Genomic DNA, 22,408 nt, shown 5'->3' with positions numbered 1-22,408 from the left:
CCTTCCGGCCTCAAGCAGTGCAGTGCAGGATCAGGTACACAGCTGGAAGCAGCAGCAGTGCCAAGCACAGAGCATTCCCCCGCCGAGCCCCTTCCTCGGTGCAGTCCTCGTGATCCCCTCGGCTCCTTCTCTTACCCGCATGCTGTGGCGCTTGAAGACGTTGTGGCGGTGGAGCGGAGGGGTGTGCAGGGAGCTGGCTGGAGACTGGTACTCGGCAGGGCTGGTGAGGGTGGGTGAGCTCGCACACAGACCCTCAGGCACCTGTGGCAAGGCGGGCACGGGACAAAGCCATGGGAGCAGGCAGACAGACGGACACATGGACAGAGCAAAGAGTGTGGGACAGAGGCTTTCACAGCAGAACATCACAGAGGAGCAGCATAGGACTGTCTTTGCCACAACGCTTGCTCCCAAAACTATGCTCCTGCCCAAACCCCTGCCTGGCTCCAAAAAGCATCCAAGAGTGTAGGGATGCTCCAAGGAACGGTACAAACTCAGCTGCAGGCAGCACTAGAGTGCAGCAAACCTCCTCTCCTTGCAGCTATGCATACACATGGGACTGCGAGAGCATTGCCAAAAGGATGGGGGAGCATTGATAACAGAATGGGAAGAGCATTGCAAACAACAGGATGAGGGGAGCTTTGCAAACTGCCCTGCCCTGGGACAAAAGCCACTCTTGGAGCTCTGAGGCAGAAATAAGACTGAGCCCGAAGCAGTGCGCTGTCCTGCTGGCTTTTGGTGGCTCTGAGACCCAAAAGCCACCAGCTCTAGAGGCTGGAGCTCTGGGCACAGCTTCCTGGGGCCAAGCCCTTGTGTTCCCCGTGGATTGCTTGGGGCATACAGCCTTACCTGGAACTGCAGTTTGGGTGCCAGGAGGTTGCTCTGGGGTGGAGGTTTGTACCTGGGTCTGCTGGGCTGTGGGAGCAGAGGGAGAAAGGTGAGGGGGGTGCAAGCAAGGAGGCACCTCATTTTGCCCTGCAGCATTCTGCATTCATGTCCCACCTTGGGGGGCGGCTCCTGGGAAGTTGGTGGCTCCATGATTTTGGGAGGCCGGTGGCGGTTGTTCCGCTCCTGCTCCTTTGCCAGCTCCTTCTCCATCAGGTAAATGTCACTGCAGGGCGACAGAGAGGGGACCTCAGTGCCATGCCCTGATGCAGGGAGATGAATGGGATGGGTGGGTGGAGGAGGAAGGTGCCCCAAAATCTCTCCCACTACCTCAAGCTGCAAACCAGGTCCTTGAATTTGGGCCTCTCGCTGGGGTCGTAGTCCCAGCAGCGCGTCATCAGGGTGTAGAGGATGGGTGGGCAGAGGTCGGGCTTGGGCAGGCGGTCGCCCCTCTCCAGCACCCCAATCACGTCCTTGTTCTCCAGCCAGAAGAAGGGCTGCCGGCCGTAGCTCAGGATCTCCCACATGCACACGGCTGCAAGGCACAGGGGAGAAGTCACAGATGATGCCAGTTACCACTCTAGGGACCATCCCCTTGCCCAAGGTTTTGGTGGCCTGGTGACAGAGCCAGGCTCTGCATGTTTTCAGGGAGTAATGTTTAATCCAGATCCTCGAGCATCTCAAATTCAATATGCCCTCAATGATGGTTGAGCATCTTGAATGCAGGATGCCCCCAGTGATGGTTAAGCATTTTGAATGAGAGATGCCCCCAATGGCAGTTGACATCTTGAATGTGGGATGCCCCCAGTAAGGGCTGAGCACCTTAAATGGGGGTTGCTCCCAATGATGGTTGAGCATCTTAAGTTTGGGATGCCCCCAGTTAGAATCATAGAACCGTAGAATCACCAAGGTTGGAAAAGACAGGATCACCCAGTCCAACCATACACCGATCACCAATAGCTCTCACTAAACCATGTCCCTCAACAGAAAGTCTAAACGTTCCTTGAAAACCTCCAGGGTAACAGGTTGACATCTTGAGTGCAGGATGCTTCCAATGACAGTAGAGCATCCCAAATTGAGGAGTTGGAACTGCAAACGTTCTGCTCCAGGAGCCTTTCCCCAAGGCTGAGCTATCACTGCCACACCAGAGCAGAATATGTCCCTGTGCACCATGATGCTGCCTCCAGATGTGCCCAGGACCCATCCCATCTCCATCCCACTGCCTACCAAACATCCAGACATCACTGGCTGTTGTGAAGCGTCGGAAGTTGATGGACTCGGGAGACATCCACTTGATGGGGAGACGGGTGACGGATGCTGGAGGGACAGATAGATGGCAGCCATGCTTATGGCTGCAGATGGGCTGACACAAGCCCACATCCTACTGCTTTACCTTTATAGTACTCCTCATCCTCGATGTACCTGGAGAGTCCGAAGTCACCCAGCTTCACACACTCTGGGGAGGCCACCAGGATATTCCTCACTGCAATGTCCCTGCAAGGACAGTACTTTGACTGGGAATGAAGGCTGGACCACCACATCCAGAGAAACCAGCTCCTCTGGCTGCAAAACGAGTCTGCAAGGGGTGCTACCAGCCCCTGCTGCTGCCCTGCTGCTCCCACCTCACCTGTGCACACAGTTGATGGCCTCCAGGTACGCCAAGGCTTTGCTGATCTGCAGCGCATACAGGACGAGCGTGGGCACGGTGAGGCAGTGCTTGTTCTGCTCCAGGTATTGACCCAGCTGCAAGAGGACAGGTGGGGGCTCAGGGGCTGAAAGGCAGCACCAAGGTGGGGGGAACAGCCCCCAGCAGCATCAGCCACACACCTCCCCATAGGGGTACAGCTCCATGATGATCCAGGTGGGTTCTTCCTCTGCAATGCCAATGAGCTTCACGATGTGGGGGTGATCCAACTTCTTCATCAGCACTGTGGGGAGACCCTGCCTCAGGTTCCCTACCACAGGGGAACCTCCAGCAGCCCCAACCCCACCAGGGGTGCAGGGGAAGCTCTGTGACATGCAGACAGAGCCAGATCAGCAGGAACAGCCAGGTAGCTCCTGCTGTCCACAATAGGGTTTCAACGGGTTTACGCACAGATGGTGCCCACCTCCCCTCACACAAGATTCCAGCAGATTTCTTCCCCCAAAAGACAGTTATCTGGGGAAACCCTGTCACAGCACGGAGGGTATGGGACCCCTTCTTCATCCTGCTCTGCATTGCAATGACATACCTGCCTCACTCAGGAACTTGTCCTTGTTCTCAGGGCTGCAGTCCTTCTTGCACGTCTTCACAGCCACATTCACCCTCTCCCCTTTCTGCAAGCAGAGATGGGGGCAGCTCAACCCCACTCCCCCCGGGCACAGAGGAGGTGGGTGGGGAGGAGGCAGCACTGCACACCCACCGGGTTAGTGTAGGTGCCCTCGTACACCTCGCCAAAGAAGCCTTCCCCCAGGATCCTTCCCAGCGTGATGTCCTCCCGGCAGATCCCATAGTGCTGGGCTGAGAGAAGAAGGTTGCACCGTTGGTTGCTGGGGCAGGGGGAGCTGCTCGCACCCCTCCCTGTGCTAAGCGGGAGGTTTTGGGTGCACATCTGCTCCATCATCCCCTTGGCCAAGGCAGAGTCCCATGGGACCTGCTCCATAGTGTGTACCTCCAGGAGGTAAGGTGGGCAGAGTGGGCAAAACTTAGACCCCAGATCTGGTGGGATTATGATGGGAAGTTGAGTGGGCAAGGGGAAGGGGAAAATATGAAGATGATGGGCATAGGGAGATGGTGGGCATAGGGAGATGAGATGATGGACACAGGGAGAGATGTATGGCATAGGGAGATGATGGACATAAGGGTTGGAGATCATGGGTAGGGTGGGCAGAGTGGGCAAAACCTAGCCCCCACATTTTGGCACTGTTGAAGATGCAGTGGGAAACTGGGACAAGCAGGAGGAAGGGGAGAACAGGGAGATGGCATCTGGAGGGAGATGGGCAAGAGGGCACCCAAGGGGTGACACCCACCTCCAGATCTCGGGCGTGAGGTCTCGTCAGGGATTTCAGCATAAATCTCAGAATCTGGGGCAAGAAGAAGGCAGCAGGCAGAGATGCAACCAGGGAAAGCCAAAGTGCCCATCCCAGAGCTCCCCACCCACAGTCAGTGGAGAAGAAGGGGATCCCCAACTCACCCACACTGAGGCTGTCAGATACAGCAGAGTGCCGCTCCTCCAGGTGCCTGCAGGCAGGGGGAAGTTGGGGTCAGCAAGCAGGGCACAGTGGGGCAAGGCAGGGGTTCCAGCACCCCCTGCAATACTCACGGGATGGGGATCCGTGGAAGGCTGCTCCTCTTCTCCTTCTCTGTGGGAGGACAACAGGCAGTCACCTCCCAGCTGGGCCATGCGCCCCAGGGGGTGCAAGTGTGCATCCTGTGTCCCTCCTTCCAATGCAGACAACGGGCAGCCACCCCCCTGCTCCCCAGCAACTCCCCATGTTGTCTGGGAAGGTGTTAGGAAAACTCTTGCTATGGAAATGCCACCACCCCTTGGCTAGAGGTAAACTGGGTGCAAGCACACATGCAGAGTGTGTGCAGGGTCTCAGGTTGGGCTAATGGCTGGGAAGTTAAGATGATGTTGCAGCTCCAGAGAAAGCCCTTGGGGCAGGGGAGGAAGGCATGGAATGGGGCATGGATGGGCTGCCAATGGGCCTTGGTGGGGACATCCAAAAGCAGGGAGATGCCTGCACCTATAGGTACCCATAGATGACTCACCTCTCCTGGGGAAGACGATGAGGGATGTGTCCAGGCCCCCCTGCAGCCGGCAGTAGCCATCAATGAGGTCAGCCATGTTCTCTGCCTCAGCCAGAGACGACGTTTTGATGGCCAGGGACTGGGGCAGGTGATAGGGACAATAAACAGAGGTTGTTTATTGCCTCCAAAACCTGGAGCCCAGGGGATGTCCCCTCTTCTGTACCTTGGGATGATTTGGGTACCACCTCCCCATACTGCACAGCACCATCCCAGCTGGTACCCCATCCTCAACCCCATCCCCTGGCAGGGCCAATCCAGGCACTTTGGTGGGGCCCAGAGCACCATCATGGTCATGGCTCTAGGAAGGAGCCCTAACCCACCCTAACCCTAACCTTAACCCTAACCCTAACTAACCCTAACCTAGCCCCCAGTGGGAATGGGGCTGTCCGTTGCAGGGACAAGACACCATCCCACGGCCATCCCCACCCCACCTACAAAATTCTGCATATGTCCCCCCCCCCAGTGCCAAAGCTGCCTCACCTGGGGGGTGCCGCTGAGCCCCAGCTGCAGCACAGCCTGGCCATCCTCTACGCTGGAGCACTTGATGGATTTGATGTGTTTGAACTCAGCCAGGCAGGTGGGCTGCAGGCAAAAGTGCTGTCAGACCCCAGCATTTGCCCTGGGGGTATCCTCACCCCTCTGGACCCCCCTACCTTGGCCTCCTTGCTTGTCATCTGCCGGATGCCCTTCGGCCCAATGACAAGGTCCACCGTGATGTTCCACCCTTGCTGTGCATGGGACAGAGGGAAGATGCACATTCTGGGGGGATTTTCTCCACATCCATCTCACCCCTCCCCTCTGTGATGCCCGGGAGAGGCAGCGCACACCCACCTTGAATGCATGGGTGCAGCAGCAGCCCCCCGCAGTGCCCCCAGCCCCAAAAAGACCCCAGTGCACCCTTCACCGTGCACTCACAATGAGCTCACAGCGATAGCTCTCCTGGTCAATGTTGGCAAAGGTGGAGAGTGTATGCAGGAACTTGAGGATGCACTCCTCCTCCCGCAGCAGTGCGTACTGCTGGAACGTCTGCTGGATCATCTTGCGGAACTGCTTGGGCTGCGGGCAGAGCAGGGACGAGGTGTGTGCCATGGGATGCACACGTGCACACAGACATGCATGCACTCAGCTGCAGACATGCACATGCATCTGCATGCACAACCATGTGTGCACACACACAAGACCACCCCCAGGCACTGACACGTGCATGCACACCCAGCCTGCACCCAGAGCTGCTCGCCGCAGGCAATCAGCCATCTCCGTGTGCACGTCCCTCACCTTCAGGTTCTCCTGCATCTGGCTGGGGAAGAACAGGTCCAAGCCCACCTCCTTCCTGCAGAGCAGAGACCATGCACATGTCAAGGGCCACGTGCAGACTGAGAACACGTTGGGGGCTGCAGCAACAAAGCAGGGGATGCACGGTGCAGCAGGGCTGCTCCCAGCACAGGGGCTGCAGGACGAGCTGTGCCTACTCACTCCAGGAACTCGAAGTTGGACTTCTTATCCAGTGCATTTTGGGGCATGTCCTTGTAAAACCTCCTGCAGGAAGGGAGCGATGTCAGACAGCTATTTGTGTATCCTCGTGCACCCCTTCTCCACGTGCTTCCCCCCAGGGCTCTGCCCCCCGAGCTGGGTGCTGGAAGTCCCCTCCTGCTCCCACTCCCCAAGCACCCAGCAGAACGTACCTGAGCTCGAGGCAGCCCAGCTGCAGGGCCATGCCCTCGCTCACCTTGCTGGCGTAGTTCTGCATGTACTCGCTGCGGAGCTGATGGGGAGAAACAGAGCTGAGGGGGTGGGGGCAGGGGGTGGGGATGCTCACAGGGGTGCATGCACATTGGGATCCCTCCTTGGGGTGTGCTGGGCTGGGGGAGAGGTGAAGCCCAGCGATGCCAGGAGTGGGTAGGGGGCTCTGAAGAACCTGCTGGTAGAAGTAGAGAAGTGTGGTCCTGTCCTCTAAGAAACGCTCCATGTAGTCCTCAGGCAGATAACGGATCTGCAGGTCGTACCTGGGGGCACAGCACAGTCCCGCTCAGCTGTGGGGGGCACACAGAGGGACCCCCACCACGTGCCCAGGTCCCCATCCCCTACCTCCACTCGGCCTCCAGGTGCAGGCACTCGTACTTCTCCTGCACCTCGCCCACCGTCAGCTCAGGGTGCAGCCAGTGGATCTCGTCTGATTTGACGTGCTTCAGGCGCAGCCCGTAGCACTCGGACAGCTGGATGTTGGGCCCGATGCGGCCGCTCACCAGGATGGATCTGATCACCTCCTGGGGGCAGGGATGCAGCAAGCGGGGCTCAGAGCCCTGCAGCTGCCAAGGGCTGACCCCTTGGTTGCTGTGGTTTCTCCTTTACAAAGTACCTCCCATGCCCTCTCAAATACAAACTGCCCCTGTGAAAGGGACTCGATCCTAAGCCTTCACGTTCTGCATGAGACAATAGATCTCAAAAACGAGGAGGAAATGCTACAAACCCACAGCCCCTTTGCAAGACCACAGCCTCTGCAGTCTCCACCTGAGGTTCCGGAGATGCCTTCAGCCTGCCCTACACCAACCCACAGCCTGCACGTCTCACCCAAGCTCTCTGGTGTGTTATAGTGAGGAGTAAAAACCTAATCAGGTACAAGGTTTCCACCCTTGTACCTCAGCAGAGCTACCCCTGATGCATAGCATCAGCTGCAGTATATGGAGCATTGGGCATCTGCAGTAGGACAGCAGGGACACTTTAGGACAGAGGTGATGGCCTCAGCTTGCACCAGATGAGGTTTGGGTGTGATATTAAGAAAAAATTCTCCAAAAGAGTGGTGATACACTGGGAGAGGCTGCCTAGGGAGGTGGTAGAGTCCATCCCTGGAGAAGGGGCAGGGGAGGTCTCAGCATCTCCCCACGGATGTGGCCCTTGACATGGAGACACCACAGCACGTATGTGGGGAGATGGTGAGACATCTCCAACCCCTTCTCTACCAGGTCTTTGGGGTGGAGGGAACACAGGGGCTGCTACAGAACCAAGCCTCCCACTGAGCTATGATACCACCCCAACTCTCCAAGCATCCCAGGACATGGTTTAGTGGGTATGGTGGTGATGAGGCTACAGTTGGACTTGATGATCCGGGAGGTCTTTTCCAACCTTAATGATTCTGTGATTCTATTTAGGGACATGGTTTAGAGGGTATGGTGAGGACAGGTCAACAGTTGGACTTGATGACCTTAGAGGTCTTTTCCAGCCTTAGTCATTCTATGATTCTGTTTAGAGATGTGGTATGGGCATGATGGGGGTGGGCCAACAGTTGGACTTGGTGATCTTGGAAGTCTTTTCCAACCCCACTGATTCTATGATTCCATATGAGTCAGCATGGTGTGATGGGTTGACAGTTGGACTTGACGATCCTAAAGGTCTTCCAACTTCATTGATTCTATGTCTACTCCATGGCATGGGAACTGCTCTTTGCTGGCCAGAAAGGGGCCTACTGGGTTGCTAATTGTGTCTAGACCATCTCCTTGCTCTCCAGGTTTTGGAGCCATGGGACTATGGGTGCTCCCTCTGCCACCAAAAAGGTCAAAAGGACAAAAAGGTCCCCACCACCTTCCCCATCCCCATGAGCCCCATGCCTACATACCCGGATCTCTGTTGTCACGGGGCACTTGACCAGCTTGAAATTCTTGCCCATGTTGAAGCTGTTGCTGTAGAAGCACACCTTGAGGATGCGCATCTCCTCCCTGTCCTCCTCCAGCGTCCCCATGCCCAGGTTGGCCTCCAGAGTCCCAGCCAGGCTGCGGAAGGAGCTGCTCCGTGGGCGGCCCAGGGGCTCAGGGAGGGCTGACATGCTCATGGCTGGGGGGGTGCTAGGGGCTGAGCATCCCTTCCCTGCGGGGAGACAAGCGCCGTGTCACCAGGTGGGGACACCTGGGGCGGGTGGGGAGGGGGAGAGAGGAAGGAGGGGTAGGAAGGAGAAGATGGAGACAAAGGAGTGTGACAAAGGGGACCTCTGGAGAAACACCTCTGCATCCATGTCACTTCCAGAGTAACATCTCTGTATCTGTCACTCCCAGAGCAATGCCCCTGTGTTTCCAGCACCTCCAGAACCAACACCTCCACTTGTCCAGCACCTCCATGGCAATGTGCCCATTTGGTTCCAGCACCACCAGTGCAAAATCTTTGCATCCCCAGCACCACCAGAGCAATGTCCCTATGTCCCCAGCACCTCTGGACCAACATCTTTGTGCCCCTAGCATGTTTTTGCGCTTCTGGAGCAATGCATTTGTGTTCCCATCACCTTCAGAGCAATACTCTTGTGTCTCTACCACCTCCAGAGCAACATTGCTGTGTCTCTGCTATCTCTGGAGTAACAGCTCTTTGTCCTCATCACATCTGGAGCTATGTCTCTACGTCCCCACAACCTCCAGAACAACGTGCCCACATGTACACAGCACCTCTGGGGCAACACCTTTACATCTCTATCACCTCCAGAGTAACACCCAAATGTCCCCATCACCTCCAGAGCAATACCTCTGCGACCCCATCCCCTCACAAACAACATCTTTTCATTTCCACCACCTCCAGAGCAGCGTGCCCCTGTATCTCCATCTCTATTAACTGGAATAATTAATCCCTCCTGGTCCAGCATCCCTCACCCAGCCCCTCACTCACCCCCAAAATCCAAGGCTTGCCCGTGCGTGCTCTGCAGTGTGGGACAGTGCAGTGTGACCCCCCGGCAGAGCTGCATTTAGCAGAGAGCTTTTTGCAGAGATCAGAGCAAAATGGGGCAAGCAGCTCGGACTCATTCGCACCCGGAAGGGCGATAGTTATTTATATTGATCAACTCTTTTATTTTTAGAGGGCAAACAATCTAGAAGCCTGCATCTCTTGGGCCGGAACAGAAGTGGTTTGGCTTTTTTGCTGAGAACTACTGGAAACCACATTTAGCCTGCGTTGATATAACAGATCCCAAGCAAGTCTCGGTTGTCCTCCTTTATTTTGTGGGGATTTCTGGGCCGTGAGCAGGGCACAAGGGATGGCAAAGGCACCGCTTGCCCCATCCCATTGCATGCAGCCGGGCTGAGACCGGGCACACTCAGTGCACACGTATCACCAGCAGCCAAGAGGCACTTCTCAGCCATGAAACAGTCAACATGGAAGCTCAGCCCGGGGGCCTCTCCCTCCCGGAGCTCAGCCCTCCAGTTACTCATTAAACAGGTCCAGAGCTGTTTGCAAACAGGAGCACAGCTGGCCCATGGGTCACCCCAGGTCTGCTGTAGGGAATGGCCCCAAGGAGGGAGTCCTGGGCATGGGGAGGAGGTGAGAGGGACTGGGAAAGCACAGAGAGGATGGGGACGGTGCTGGGGGTCTGCCCTGCAGCAGGTTCTATGGGGACGTGGAGGCAGGTGGATGACATGGGGACCTGGCGGCAGATGGGTGACATGGGGACCTGCAAGCAAGTGGGTGACAATGGGACGTGGAGGCAGATGGGTGACATGGGGACCTGCACAGTGCTGCAGACAGGGCACAGCGCGGGTGGCACCAGCAGGGTCTGTGCTCTCCCCATGGCACTGTGAGGTTATGACACCCTCTGGAGCAGCTGGGGACAGTGTGACAGCCGTCCCATGGTGCCTCAATGGACGCAAGCAGGGGACAGCCAGCATTTCCCAGCGTCTGGCTTTGCTCTGATGGTGCTACAGTGCAACCACAACCTGGGGGGGCACCAGCATGTGCACATGTTCTCACACATGCTTTCACACCGGGTTATTTCTCATTGTGTGAGGGGGGTCTTGTGGTGCTAGCTAGTGGCTTCCTGTCCACCATGCTGAAAACGGCCATAGGGTTGAGCAGAATTAGCAACCCCCAGCCCAGCCCTCAGCTTTCCTTTTGGGGTTTGCCACAAAAGCTCAGTGCACAAAAGTGATGCCTCTCCTCCCAACCTTGGCTTCTCCCCTTGCCAAATTTGTTCACACAGCATCACCATCCCAACGCATCCCTTTGTGTGGGGCTGAGCTGATGTCCCCTTCCCCTGGGCACCCCCACAAGGACCTGACCATGTGCAGCCCTTTGGGTGGAGAAGGGGCCCCAACCCCATCCCCACACCCCCTGCTCCCACCTCACATCAGCACCAGTGACACAGCCCACAGCAGCACGGCTCCGTCCCCATTGCAGCGGTGACATTTGGGGACAACCCGCCATAAGGGGACAGAGATGACCATGCAACGCTTCCACCACCAAGCCCTGTGCCCCCACAGCCCCTTCCCACCCTTCAGGGCTGGAACACCCCTGACGTCCCCGCTGCGCTCTGCCCCATACCAGGAAGTCCCTCTGGGTGCTCCCATGCACTCCTAAGACGTGGAAAAGTGTCATACTTGGCACTGTTCCCTCCAACCCTACCCCAAATCTCAGCCACATCGTGGAGTGACCCATCCTCACACACCGGGGGATGGGTTGGATCCCCCTGGACCTCAGCTCGGTGTGAGGAATTTGCCCTTTCTCAGCTCTCCTCCCATCCCAACACCGGCACAAAGGGCGAAGGTCTGTGCCCCACAGCTCCCTGTGGGGCACCCAGGGCAAGGCTAAGAGGGGGTGAGCGGCACTTACGGTGAGGTGGCCGTTCCTTGTCCCCACCCCGAGCTGACGGAGCTGCTGCTGCTTCCTGCTGTGTGAGGAGGCGTGAGCACCCAACAGGCAGCTCACGCATGTGCCCACATGTGCGTAGGTGGGGAAACTGAGGCACGGTTCACCCAAACCCCACCCCCCCACATTGCCCCAAAACTACTGCGTTGCCCCCAACCCGTTGCATTTCCACCCCCTAAGTGCCAGCTTTGGGGCTGCAAGCCCCCCTCCTCCCCAAGCACCCAAGCACGGGGACAACTAGGACCCACCCACCATTTACCTCATCTCTTCAGCAGGGTCCCGTTTCCATGCCACGGTGTGGGACAGATAGGGGGACCTTACAGCCGCCCGCCTCGCCCCGGCCCTGCCCCATCGGTGCAGGTATTTCAGTGACTCATAGTGGATTGTTATGGTTCCGGGGCAGCAGAGAGGCTCCTGCAGGGGTTGAGGCAGTGGCACCTATAGCACTGCACTGCAAAACCCACACCTGGAGGCTGCGTCCTATAACCGGGGCTGCACCACCCCACGCAGACCCACAGCACAGGCTGCGTGCCTCAGTTTCTCCTTCCTTCTGTCAGCCTCGGGGCAGAGGAATCTGGAAATCAAGGAACGCTCCAGGGCACACCTGCCTTATCTCAAACGTCTGCTCCCCATATCTGCCCCAATCTGTCCAGCTCCCATCCATCACTTCAGCCCTGTCCCCAGCGGGGAGCAGGATGTCACCACCCAACCCCCATCCTCATGTATCCAACCACCAAATCCAGGGGTCTGCGTTGAGTCCAGCCCTGTAGTGGGGCAGTGAGGAGGAGGAGAACCCTGGCAGCAACTTCAACAGGCAATGTTGGTGCTGGGTGCCTGCTGGATGGGTTTGGAGTGCTGGGTTTGGGCCACATGTGACAGCTCCTTCAGAGTAAGAACGTGTTTCACAAAGCAAAGGAAGTGACACATGCTGCAACGGTGGGACAGATTGCCCCAGGGGGGTTGGAGGGCTGCCCTCTTTGCTTGCAGACCCCAAAATCATTTGCAGATCCCAAAACCACTTGTAGACCCCCAAAAAGCTGGCAGACAGCCCAAAACACCAAAAACTCAACAGCCCAAAACGTCAGCCCCAACAAGCATCCACTGAACATGTTCAGCATCAAGGCTAGCTCCTAATACATTTCCACCCATTTGATGCTTTGCTTAGTACAACTACAACTCCCTTCGTTGTGTCTCCTACAGAGGGTTTAAGCATTCCACCAGGATGCACTCCTGTTTTCAGAGATGCACCTTCATTTTCAGAGAACCACCTCCACTTTTAGAGATGCACCGCCATTTTCAGAGACACATCATATTTTCAGAGATGAACCTCCATTTTCAGACATGTACCCCATTTTCAGAAGTGAACCCCCATTTTCAGAAATGCACATCATTTTCAGAAATGCACCCCGTTTTCAGAGATGTACCTCTATTTTCAGAGGTGTGCTCCCACTTGCAGAAAATCACTCCCATTTCCAGACATGTACCCCAATTTCAGAAATGCACCTCCATTTTCAGAGATCCATCCCCATTTTCAGAGATGCACTCCTGTTTTCAGAGACGCACTCCTATTTCCAGGGATGCACTCGTTTTCAGAGAACCATCCCTGTTTTAAGAGAGGTGCTCTTATTTCCAGAGATGCACCCCTATTTCCAGAGATGCACCCCATTTTCAGAGACATGCCCCCATTTTCAGAGATGCAATCCCATTTTCCAAGTAGGAAAACACTGCTACGGGTGTTTCTGGGTGCAAGAACAGCTCAGGAAGCCCCCTCCCCCCCAGCCCCAGATCTGCACCAAGCAGCTGGGTACGGCGATACGTGCAGCACTGCTGAGGAATCAGAATCGAGACGCTGTGCTGCCATCACGCCCACGGCCGGAGCTCGCTGAAGAGGTGACTCAGGCACGGGGGAAAGATCTGCGTGTTCTGTCTGCGCTGTGTTTCTGTCCCAGCAAGGGGACAAGGCAGGGCCATCTGGGCTCCCTACGAGGCTCCCCACCGGTACATCCTCCCCCTCCCCCCCGTGCAAGGCAATGCAGAGGGGAAAGCAGGGACATGAGTTTGGAGTCAAAATGTCCCCAGTGAGCTGCTGTCAGCTCTCCCCTCGAGGGGGGTCTCAAACCTGACCCCACTGCAGTGCCCATGAAGAGTCCTCCCTAAAAGCCTCCAACATCAGCAGCAACCACGTGGAACCTGCAGTTTTTCATCAAAACCTTGAGTGAAATGGGATAAAATCAATCGTTTTCCCTGCTGAATGCTTTCAGTCTATGGGACCTGCAGGACCACATTCCCAGTGCCCCGTAGGTGTGCCCTAACCCTGCACTGAATCTCAGTGCTCTCACTCATCCTCACAATTAACAACGCAATTACCACTTGGCCAAGTAATAATGCAACTACCACTTGGTTATTTCTTGGATTTCCCCAAGCAAACCAAGGCACGGCAGCACGGAACACAAGGGTTGAGCACACCAGCAGCTCCCAAAATCAGGCTGGGGGGGGGGGGTGGGGGCATCCATGGGGGATGAGGGAGGACGGGGCTGAGAACAGCACCAGGGCAGCAGCAGGGTTCAGCCTCAGCCTTCCCCATCCAGCACTGCTCCCGCAGCTCTACCAGCCTAAAAATAACCCCGAGCAGCACCGAAAGCTTGGGGAGGGGAGCAGCTTCCCAGGAACAGGGTGGGCGTATTTCCCGGTAACCTTTCTGCGCCAGAAGGAAGCGGAGGGCTTTGCAGCATCATTGGTTGGCACAGCTGGTACTGGTCGCTAGGCATCCCCGTCACCAGGCAACCTGCAGGAACGCGATGCTGTCCTGCATCCTTGGGGTAGGCAGGGAATGGGGGCATGGGGCAGGAGCCCAGCCTGTGCCCCACACCACTGCAGGCGCTGCTACAAAACCATACAGCCCCCAGGACCTGCTTCTGCCAGGCTGATGAGTGCTAGAGCTAATTACACTCCTCATATTCATGCCAGCTTCATTAGGGAAACTCACCTCCTCCAAAACTTTAAAATTCACGGGCAGGCCGTGGCATTTTTGGCAGAAATCACACAAAAGAATGCAAAGCTGCAGGTTCTGCAGCATAGCCCTTCCCCTCTGGCACCAGGAATTTTCAGAGATGCATCTCCATTTTCAGAGACACACCCCCATTTCCAGAGATGTACTCATATGCTCAAAGATGTGCTCCCATTTTCAGTGATCCACTCCTATTTTCAGAAATGCATCCCTATTTTCAGGGATGCATCTCTATTTCCAGACATGCAATCCTATTTTCAGAGATGTACCCCTATTTCCAGAGATGTACCTCTCCATTTTCAGAGACACACCTCTGTTTCCAGACATGCACTCCATTTGCAGACATGCACCCCTATTTTCAGAGATTCATCCCCATTTTCAGAGACCCAACGCATTTTCAGAGACACATCCCTACTTTCAGATGTACCCCCATTTTCAGAGACAGACATCTCCCATTTTTAGGAGATGTGCCTCCATTTCCAGAGTTGCACCTCAAGCCCAAACCACAGCCCCAAACCCTGGAAAAATCGTCAGTCACCCCACGCTCAGAAGTCACCCCTGAGCCCCTTCCCAAAGCCATTTCCCCTTCCCAATGGCCACAATGCACCACAAAATGTTTGTGCAACATTTATAGGCTGTCCCCCTCACAATTATCTGGGCTGGATGCAACGTGGCTGCATCTGCACGGTGGTTGTGCATGGTGGTGGTTGTGCACAGTGATGGTTGTGCACAGTGGTGGTTGTGCATTGTGCTTGTTAGATGTGCACCGTGTTTGTTAGACATGCACTGCATTAGTTGTGCATTGTGTTCGATGTGCATTGTGTCAGATCTGAATTGTGGTGGTTGCACACTGTGGCAGTGCAGGTGCACAGCACTGTGTAGATGCACAGTGCTCAGGAAGTGGCGCAGCTCCCAACTGCTGACTGAAGCTTCAGTGGGGACTGGGAGGTTTCCCAGTGGCTCACGGGAGCTGTGCACATCCCCAAGTGTTCCTCTTCCCCCTTTGCAGCCTCTTCCCCAAACAGAGCACTGTGGCCTTCCCTCCAGCAGTGCGCTGCCCCTTTATGAACAAAAACCCCAAATTTTGCCCCCCACAATTTCATAGGGAAACACATCCCTGTGGGTTTTGGGCCGAGCCCCCTTCTGCTGCTCCTCAGAGAAAGGGACCTGAGCATGGCATGCTGCTGCAGGATGAAACGTAGCAACTCTTCCCACAGAAGGTTCACGTCTATTCCTTGTGAGTAATAAGTGTGCGAGGGAAAAAGCAACATGATTCAGACGGCGTTTCCCCAGCCCCCATCGCCTGCACGAGCCTGAGCATGGAGCACTGAAAAACAGCTGAGCACAAAGGCTGGGGACAGCAGCACTGCGCCCCATGCATGCACCAACAACACCATGGGCTTGTGCATCCCTCTCTGTCCTTTGCAGACTGGGAGGCCTGCAGCCTCCATCCCACTTGGGTGCTCCTGCATGGACACCTTTGCACTGTGCATCCCATACGGTGTGCTCCTGCTTGGACACTGCTGCCCCATGCATCCATCCCCACGCACCCAGGCTGGATGCTGTCCCATGAACCACATTGGTATGCCATGTACATCTGCTGTAGGTGCAATAGGTGGAAATGGGACCATTCCTGGTGTGTTCCTGTTCCTCACCAAGGCCCTGTCCCACTCAGGAAGGCTCTCACAGCATTCCTGCTCAGGAAGCCCTAGGATACCCCCTGGCCCAGCCTGGCTGAGTCCTCCCCACCTCTCACATAACACCAGAACCCCATGCCTGGTAGTCCATCCCACCCCCTGCTCTGGACATGTCCTCCCAGCCCTGGCCCAGCTCTCAGACACTCTCACTCTTGGGGGACCCGGCAACAGGACCCTCCCCACCAGGAGATGCAGGCAGTTCCCCGCAGCACCACCTGCATAGGGCCAGGTTTGGAGGAGCAACACGTCCTGCTTGGATGACCTATCCCAAAGCCAATGGCAATGGAGAAACTCCACCGAGCAGCACCCAGAGCAGCCCACAGGCACCCAGTGTGGCATCAGCCCCTCTCGCCTTCCCAGCCCTCCCATCCCCAGGGTTCTCCCAGTGACGACGACGCTGGCACACACCACCCAACCCTTGGGCAAACATCACAGAACCTCCCGCCCCGCTGCGGCCCAGCTCGCCCCGAGCACCGAGATGCAACGTCCCACTCCCACTTCCTGCCCTCAGCTCTGTGTTTCCCCTTTCTTTTTTTGCACCGTGCTCCCCAAAGCGAGCAGAGCTGCTCACCTTGGCGCTGCCTTCGCCCCCACTGGCCCTGGGGCAGTGTGTCCCCTGCTGGAACCGGTGTTGAAACCACTCCTCCCCACCGCCCGCTTCCGGATGAGGCCACGACGCCGGGAAGGAAGAGGAGGGCGGGAGGCAAGGAAGGCAGCGGGACCCCTCACCTGCTCACTCCCTTGACCCCGTAACAGGTTGGGACAGGTTGGGAATTTGGGCACGGGGCCCAGCGTATGGGGCCTCTCCTACCTGGGAAGAGCTGGCAAGCGGCCCCCATGGAGCCCGGCGCTGTGCAAGGGGATGAGGAAGAAATGAGGATGGTGCAAGAACCTCTGTGCCAACGTCCGGGGCAACAGGGAGGGCTCTGGCAGCACCACCACCCTCAGCACACCGCCCCGTTTGTGGGGTGCATTGGGGACATCCCACTACCTGAGCCCCTCTTTGATCACACAGCAGCACACAGCCCCCAGCCCCACAGTATGGCACTGGTGTTGGATATTGAGGGCTGGAGGAGGAGGAGGGAAGAGGGAGCAGAGGTGTGCTCTCCCCTCCCCCCTCTCCACCACAACACAGCACTGTGATCCCAGCAGCAGGGTGCTATGGGGGTGGTGGGCACTGCCACATGGGCTGGTTTCCATGCAGAAAGCTGAGCACGGTAGGGGAAGCAGCAAGGCAAAGCCGCAGACAGGCAGATCCCCAAAGCCCATACGCAGGCGCCTTCCTCTCGGCCTCAGGCTCAGCAGACCACAGCCACTGCACAGCTGCAAGCAGCAGCCGCAGGGTGAACGGGTTCTTACCGGGAATTCCCCTCCACAGCCACCTCCTGCCCCATAGCGGTTTCCCTACACGAAGGCAAGTTGGGTGTTGGCATGAGGAGGGGTGACGCTGCCCCTTGCTCTCATATGGATCCCCATCACTGGAAGAAGCAGCCTCTGGAAGTTCCCCACACAGTGCTTGGAGGGTCCCTGCTGGCTGCACCCCACTGCACAGCCCCACAGTGGGTCACAGAAGCGTTCCCTGCTGACCCCCCTGAGGTGCAATGCAACTGCTGGACAGAAGCCAAGCACCCCACAGCCGGGTGCTGAAGGGTCCCTTTGCATTTTGAGAATTGGAGGAAAGAGTCAAGGAAGGCTTCAGGGCACGGCAACCCCCCACTTAGGGGCCAGGAGCACTGAAGGCACCGCTGTACCCCTGTGCCACCGGCGGCACTCCCACGCACACAGAGCCACACTGGCAGCCCGACCCCAAGCAATTCCAGTGCTGAACATCACAGGGCCACTCTAAGACAGGCCAACATCTCCCAGCAAAGGGCAGGGGGCAGCAGGTGGGCTATAGGTGTCCCCCGACCAGCAGGAACAGCAGGGGACAGCAGCTCCAGGCATCGCTCTGCCCGGGGAGGTGCACAGCTCCACGTGCACCTTTCCCTCTCCATGCACTCCCAAGGAGGTGCAAGTTTGGGACGGGCACTGCGACGCCACCGCGGTGCCCTGGCCAGCACAGCCCCACGGAACAGGGTTTGGTTAAGCCATGCCAAAAATGAACCCAATGCACCAAAAACCAAGCAACCCTTCTCCCTTTAACCCTCCCTCCCCACCTTCAGCCCCGGACTCACAGGAGAGCTGGTTCAACAGCCTGCTGAGCCATCCCATGCTCCCGCGCCGAGCTCGTAGCTACGAAACGCCGGAGAGAAACAGGTTTCCCCCCGCCTCCCCCCTTCCCCAAACCGCCCTCTTCATTGGCACAGAGCGAAGCGATAAAAGCTGACGGGATTTATTAATAGCACCTCTCCCATCACCAGGGAGCGAGCGGCGCTTTGGGAAACGGCTTCGAGCAGCGGCTGTCGGAGGCCAGAAGGCACCAACTTACTTTCGGCCGAGAGATGGAGGGTCCGGACGGCGGGAGGGCTCTGGGGGGCTTCCAGCCGGTGTTGGGATGGAGAAGGAGAAGTGGTGTGAAGGAGCAGGGAGAGACTCCCAGGAGCGGTGCTGGGGGTGTCCTCCGAGCTGTAGGGTGGGTGGCCGCGGTCCCCACCGGTTCGGTTGCTGCAGGTGGTTGCTGCCATCTGCAGGCTGGCCGACCTCAGCTGGAGGAGAGGAACCCTTCGGGCGCCTGCCAGCGAGTTCGAGGTATGCAGTTATCGATGGGCTTTGAAAGTCCACCCTTTTTTTTTTTTCTTTTCTTTTTTTTTTTTTTTTTTTTTTTGACTTTTCAGGGGTGAAAAATTCATTTTCCTGTGCTCTGAGAACAACAGGGGGAAAGGCAGATCGCCCTTCGTGCAGCCCCCACTGCCAGCTCCTTGGCAGCACTGGGTGATGGGGATAACACAGGGGGTGGCACAGTGTGCCAGAGTGAGGTTTGTGGCACCCAGGCGGTTTTGGAGCGGCTGTCACTATAAGTAGTGGCTCAGGTTGCCCAGAGAGGTGGTGGATGTCCCTGCAGACAGCCAAGGTCAGGTTGGATGGGGCTCTGAGCACTGATGGAGCTGTGGGCATCCCTGCTTATTGCAGGCAGTCGGACCAGGTAGCCTTTAAGGGTCCCTTCCAATTCAAACAGTTCAATGATTCTATGACTGTATGATCAATGTCGGAAAGCACACCAAAGATCACCCATCTTGTGCACCCCGCCTGACCACATCCATCAGTGCCACGTCTCCACGGTTCTTGAACACCTCCATCCCCCACAAAGTAACCACTGACCTACTCCTGTTCATTGATCCCACTCAGCCCATGCCTACAAACCCTGAGGTCTCCTCCCTCACCCAGCCCAGCTCACCTCCTGTTTGTACCTTGGGACAGTACTGTGGGCCCACCCTGCCCAATCGAGCTGAGATGCTGCAGGGGCTTGGAGCAACCCTAAATTCCCCTTTGGTGCCCTTTGGTTACAGCTGGCTCCCACCCCAGGGAAAACATCTGCTGTTGGAAAGGGTTCCCTGGGCACCAGGTAGGACATGATGTCCCATTGTGCTGCTGGTGGAGGAGCTGGTGGGGGGCACCCAATGCACTGTAGGGGGTTGGTCCTGCATGGTCATTGAGGTCCCTTCCAACCTAACCATTCTGTGATTGTAAGGCTGCTCCAGGATGCCCTGGCATCCACTTGCCTCTGGGCTGTGGGAACCAGTGGCATCGCCTGTGCTGTTGCCATGGGGTTGCCATGGTATTTGTCTCTGCTGTTGCCATGGAGAGAGAAGGAGGTTGGGAATGGGGGGCTGCTGCCAGGGCCACCAGCACATCCCTGGGTCCTGCAGTGAGGAGTCAGGAGTTGGACTGACCCGGAGCTCCCCAGGTTCTCCTCCTTGCACTTCTTGAAGCTAGGACTGACATCACTTTTCCTAAGGAACACAAGCTCACCACCAGTATAGCAGCAAATAGATTTATGACTGATTTCTTGCATCCACGTGAATCCACACATATCCAACATGTCACCAGCACACAATGCTGTGGAGGAAGAGGGCCACAGTGCAGCACTGCCAGTTCTCCTGGGGCAGAGCACGGAGGAGCAGTGGGAGCAAGTGGGGACTCCCCCAGCCCAGCAGATCGGTCTGTGCAGGGCCCACTCATGAGGCACCCTCTCCTTCTTGTGCGCCATCACCAGGAATCAGGCCAGGTAAAGATGGGCAGTGGCTGCCCCAGAGCTTCCCCGCTGGGAGGTGACTGAGTGCACTGACTGGGAGCTGGGGCCACAGCAGCCATTGTGTGTTTGAAGGATGTCACCATCGTGTCACAGGCATGGCCCTGTTTAGAGTGGCTCTATGTGGTGGCCCTCTATCAGAAAAGCAGCTGGGAGGAGGAGGTGGGTAGGAGCAGGGTGCTCACCACGTCAGTCAGCCTCCAAAATCCTAGAGCCCAGACACCCTTCGGGCTGGTCGTGTCCATGCCACCATCACAGGGCTGTTGTTAAGAGCCGTGTGGTCATGCTGGTGGCCACACACTTAACGTGACTTCCAAGCAGAAGATGAAGCTATGGATTGTGGCAGTCATGACAATCCTCCCAGGCCTCAGCGTTTGGGATCACTGGGACCACAGGGTGTGCTGCACCATTCCTCTGCTGTGCATAGCAGTGCTGGCCAAACTCATGGCCAGGAGGCACTGCACCAACGACAAGCTGGTGTCCTCCAAATGCTGCCTGGGCACAGCCTGGTACAGGGGCATGGGATGGGATGAAGGGATGGGATGGGATGGGATGGGATGGGATGGGATGGGATGGGATGGGATGGGATGGGATGGGATGGGATGGGATGGGATGGGATGGGATGGAAGGAAGAAGAGAAGAGGAGAGGAATGGACTAAAATTAAGTAGAACAAAATGAAATGAAATGAAACTAAATGAAATGAAATGGAGCGGGGTGGGGTGGAGGGCTCAGCTCTGCACCAGGCTGAGGCTGAAGACATTCCTATCCCTGTGACTCCATTCCCTTCCCAGGTCCTTGCTGCCCAAGCAGTGCCCACCAAGGCTGGCATTCCCCACGAAGACAAGCTTGTTTGTGGAGCAGGGCACATCAGTAACAGAGAGCAAGCAGATGGACAGGAGGATGGAGCAGAGCGGCAGGAATGGGCCTGGCCCCACATTGCACACCTCGCGCTGCTGTGATGGGCTCTCCCCATGCCCCCAAGAACCCTTCAGGGCTGAAGCATCTCAGAGCTGCCAGGGCAATCTGTCGGAAGACCTGAATGATGGTCCTGCACCTTTCCTGTCCAACAGCAGAACCCGCTGTCCCACCAGGAGTTCCACATTCAGCCGGTTGAGGTCACATCAAAAAAGACAACACAGAAACAGACTGCAAAGAAAATCAGCCTCTGGAAGAAGCTTGCCACGAGAGAGACAAGAAGGAACTTCGAGTCCAGCCACCAACTCAGAGCTCCCCAGAAACTCACCCTCCACTTCCAGCATGAAGGACCTCTGCAGATCCCTGATGGAGTCCTTGGACACTACACAAATCTGCCTCAGCCTGTTGGCCAAAATGGAAAAAAATAATGGCAGCAGTGCTCAAAGGGCACACGAGGGCTACAGGAGCAAATACCCCGTCTGCATGCAGTGCTGTCGGTGCCTGGACAACAGCTGCCCACACCACAGCAGCTCCTCAGACACCACGGCCACGGCCATGCTGACTGCCTTGATCTTCTCCCTGGATGTGGTGGTGCAGGAGGAGAAGGTAAAGCTGAAGGTTGGGTTGCTCTTTAATCTGTCCGTCAGTGGGAAGACACTGCACGCATGGGGGAAAAACGTGTGGCTGCCCAAACGTTGTGGCAGTGAGGAATACTGCGAGGAGTGTGGAGATCCTCTGCCCAGAAGTCCCCAAAACTGGGGGATGCAACAAGGGGAGTCCCTTCCCACCACAGCCCCTGTGTGGCCTCTGCCCCCGTGGGCACAGCCAATCCCCCCAGATGCCCTGGAAAGGTTGCAGAGAGCGGGGATGGAGCCTATGCCCCAGGTGGAGTACAGGGGGCTGGGGCACAGCAGCACAGTGCAGTGTCTACTCTGCTTCTGGTGGAGGATGAAGAGCAAAGTGAAGAACCTGAAGAAAGTGGGGACAGCTGAGGGCAACAGAGAGATCAGCATCTGATGGCACTGTGGGAAGGGACCAGCTGCTGCCTGCCCCTCTGCTGCTTGATTTTGAGTTCTCAGCTACAGCGTAGGGAGCACTAGCAATAAAGGGGACCGTGGCATACTGTGAGCGTGGGTAGGTGTTTGATTTGAGGAGCCATCCTCTCCCATTCCTCTTCACACAGCCTGTTGGCTACTGCTGCTGATGGTGACTCTCCATCATGATGATGATCTCTCCATCACATTTGAAAAGTCATCAGGCAAAGTCCCTGAGGCCTGGAAAGGGGAAACATTGGTCCCATTTTTAAGAAGGGGGAGAA

The 22,408-nt window shown here is 56.8% G+C and overlaps 2 protein-coding genes across 8 annotated transcripts in view; one reads left to right on the top strand and one right to left on the bottom strand.

Annotated features, from left to right (window-relative positions):
* PTK2B (protein tyrosine kinase 2 beta) overlaps positions 1–16,839 on the bottom strand; it is a 21,278-nt gene extending 4,439 nt beyond the window's left edge. For 2 of the 6 annotated variants that reach the window (XM_019613346.3, XM_085218233.1), the window contains exons 1-24: positions 11,246–11,360; positions 8,283–8,530; positions 6,758–6,936; positions 6,588–6,675; positions 6,355–6,434; positions 6,146–6,208; positions 5,948–6,002; positions 5,588–5,728; positions 5,326–5,400; positions 5,153–5,254; positions 4,634–4,751; positions 4,185–4,224; positions 4,056–4,102; positions 3,892–3,945; positions 3,285–3,382; positions 3,114–3,198; positions 2,710–2,810; positions 2,510–2,625; positions 2,276–2,376; positions 2,110–2,199; positions 1,213–1,417; positions 1,000–1,108; positions 847–912; positions 136–261 (exon numbers count right to left, since the gene is read on the bottom strand). In XM_019613346.3, the coding sequence (XP_019468891.1) occupies positions 136–261; positions 847–912; positions 1,000–1,108; positions 1,213–1,417; positions 2,110–2,199; positions 2,276–2,376; positions 2,510–2,625; positions 2,710–2,810; positions 3,114–3,198; positions 3,285–3,382; positions 3,892–3,945; positions 4,056–4,102; positions 4,185–4,224; positions 4,634–4,751; positions 5,153–5,254; positions 5,326–5,400; positions 5,588–5,728; positions 5,948–6,002; positions 6,146–6,208; positions 6,355–6,434; positions 6,588–6,675; positions 6,758–6,936; positions 8,283–8,530; positions 11,246–11,345 (2,487 nt within the window). In that variant the 5' untranslated portion in view covers positions 11,346–11,360. Of the gene's footprint in view, positions 1–135; positions 262–846; positions 913–999; positions 1,109–1,212; positions 1,418–2,109; positions 2,200–2,275; positions 2,377–2,509; positions 2,626–2,709; positions 2,811–3,113; positions 3,199–3,284; positions 3,383–3,891; positions 3,946–4,055; positions 4,103–4,184; positions 4,225–4,633; positions 4,752–5,152; positions 5,255–5,325; positions 5,401–5,587; positions 5,729–5,947; positions 6,003–6,145; positions 6,209–6,354; positions 6,435–6,587; positions 6,676–6,757; positions 6,937–8,282; positions 8,531–11,245; positions 11,361–11,540; positions 11,693–16,796 lie in introns of those variants that run through there. The other 4 variants (XM_085218234.1, XM_085218235.1, XM_019613348.3 and 1 more) reach the window with 3 other exon arrangements.
* LOC104910020 (uncharacterized) lies at positions 16,564–22,408 on the top strand. 2 transcript variants are annotated; one of them, XM_085218240.1, is made up of 4 exons: positions 16,564–16,741; positions 18,148–18,241; positions 18,346–18,673; positions 20,967–22,408. In XM_085218240.1, the coding sequence occupies exons 3-4, from the start codon at positions 18,480–18,482 to the stop codon at positions 22,105–22,107; spliced, it is 1,335 nt and encodes a 444-aa protein (XP_085074366.1). In that variant the 5' UTR covers positions 16,564–16,741; positions 18,148–18,241; positions 18,346–18,479; the 3' UTR covers positions 22,108–22,408. The 2 variants fall into 2 exon arrangements, with proteins under 2 accessions (XP_085074366.1, XP_085074365.1); XM_085218239.1 differs by having other exon boundaries at positions 16,564–18,673.

This window comes from Meleagris gallopavo, chromosome 2 (assembly GCF_905368555.1).
Source record: "Meleagris gallopavo chromosome 2, MGAL_WU_HG_1.1, whole genome shotgun sequence".
In the NCBI taxonomy this organism is placed as follows: domain Eukaryota; kingdom Metazoa; phylum Chordata; class Aves; order Galliformes; family Phasianidae; genus Meleagris; species Meleagris gallopavo.
Note: the sequence above shows the minus strand (reverse complement) of the source record. Positions and strands in the feature narration are given on the sequence as shown.

What these genes read in the sequence shown, in the direction of transcription:
- LOC104910020 (XM_085218240.1), top strand. Translation starts at nt 18,480, where the DNA reads ATGGAGAAGGAGAAGTGGTGTGAAGGAGCAGGGAGAGACTCCCAGGAG. An exon ending in CGCCTGCCAGCGAGTTCGAG is followed by an intron (nt 18,674 to 20,966) that starts GTATGCAGTTAT and finishes TTCCCTTCCCAG; the next exon opens with GTCCTTGCTGCCCAAGCAGT.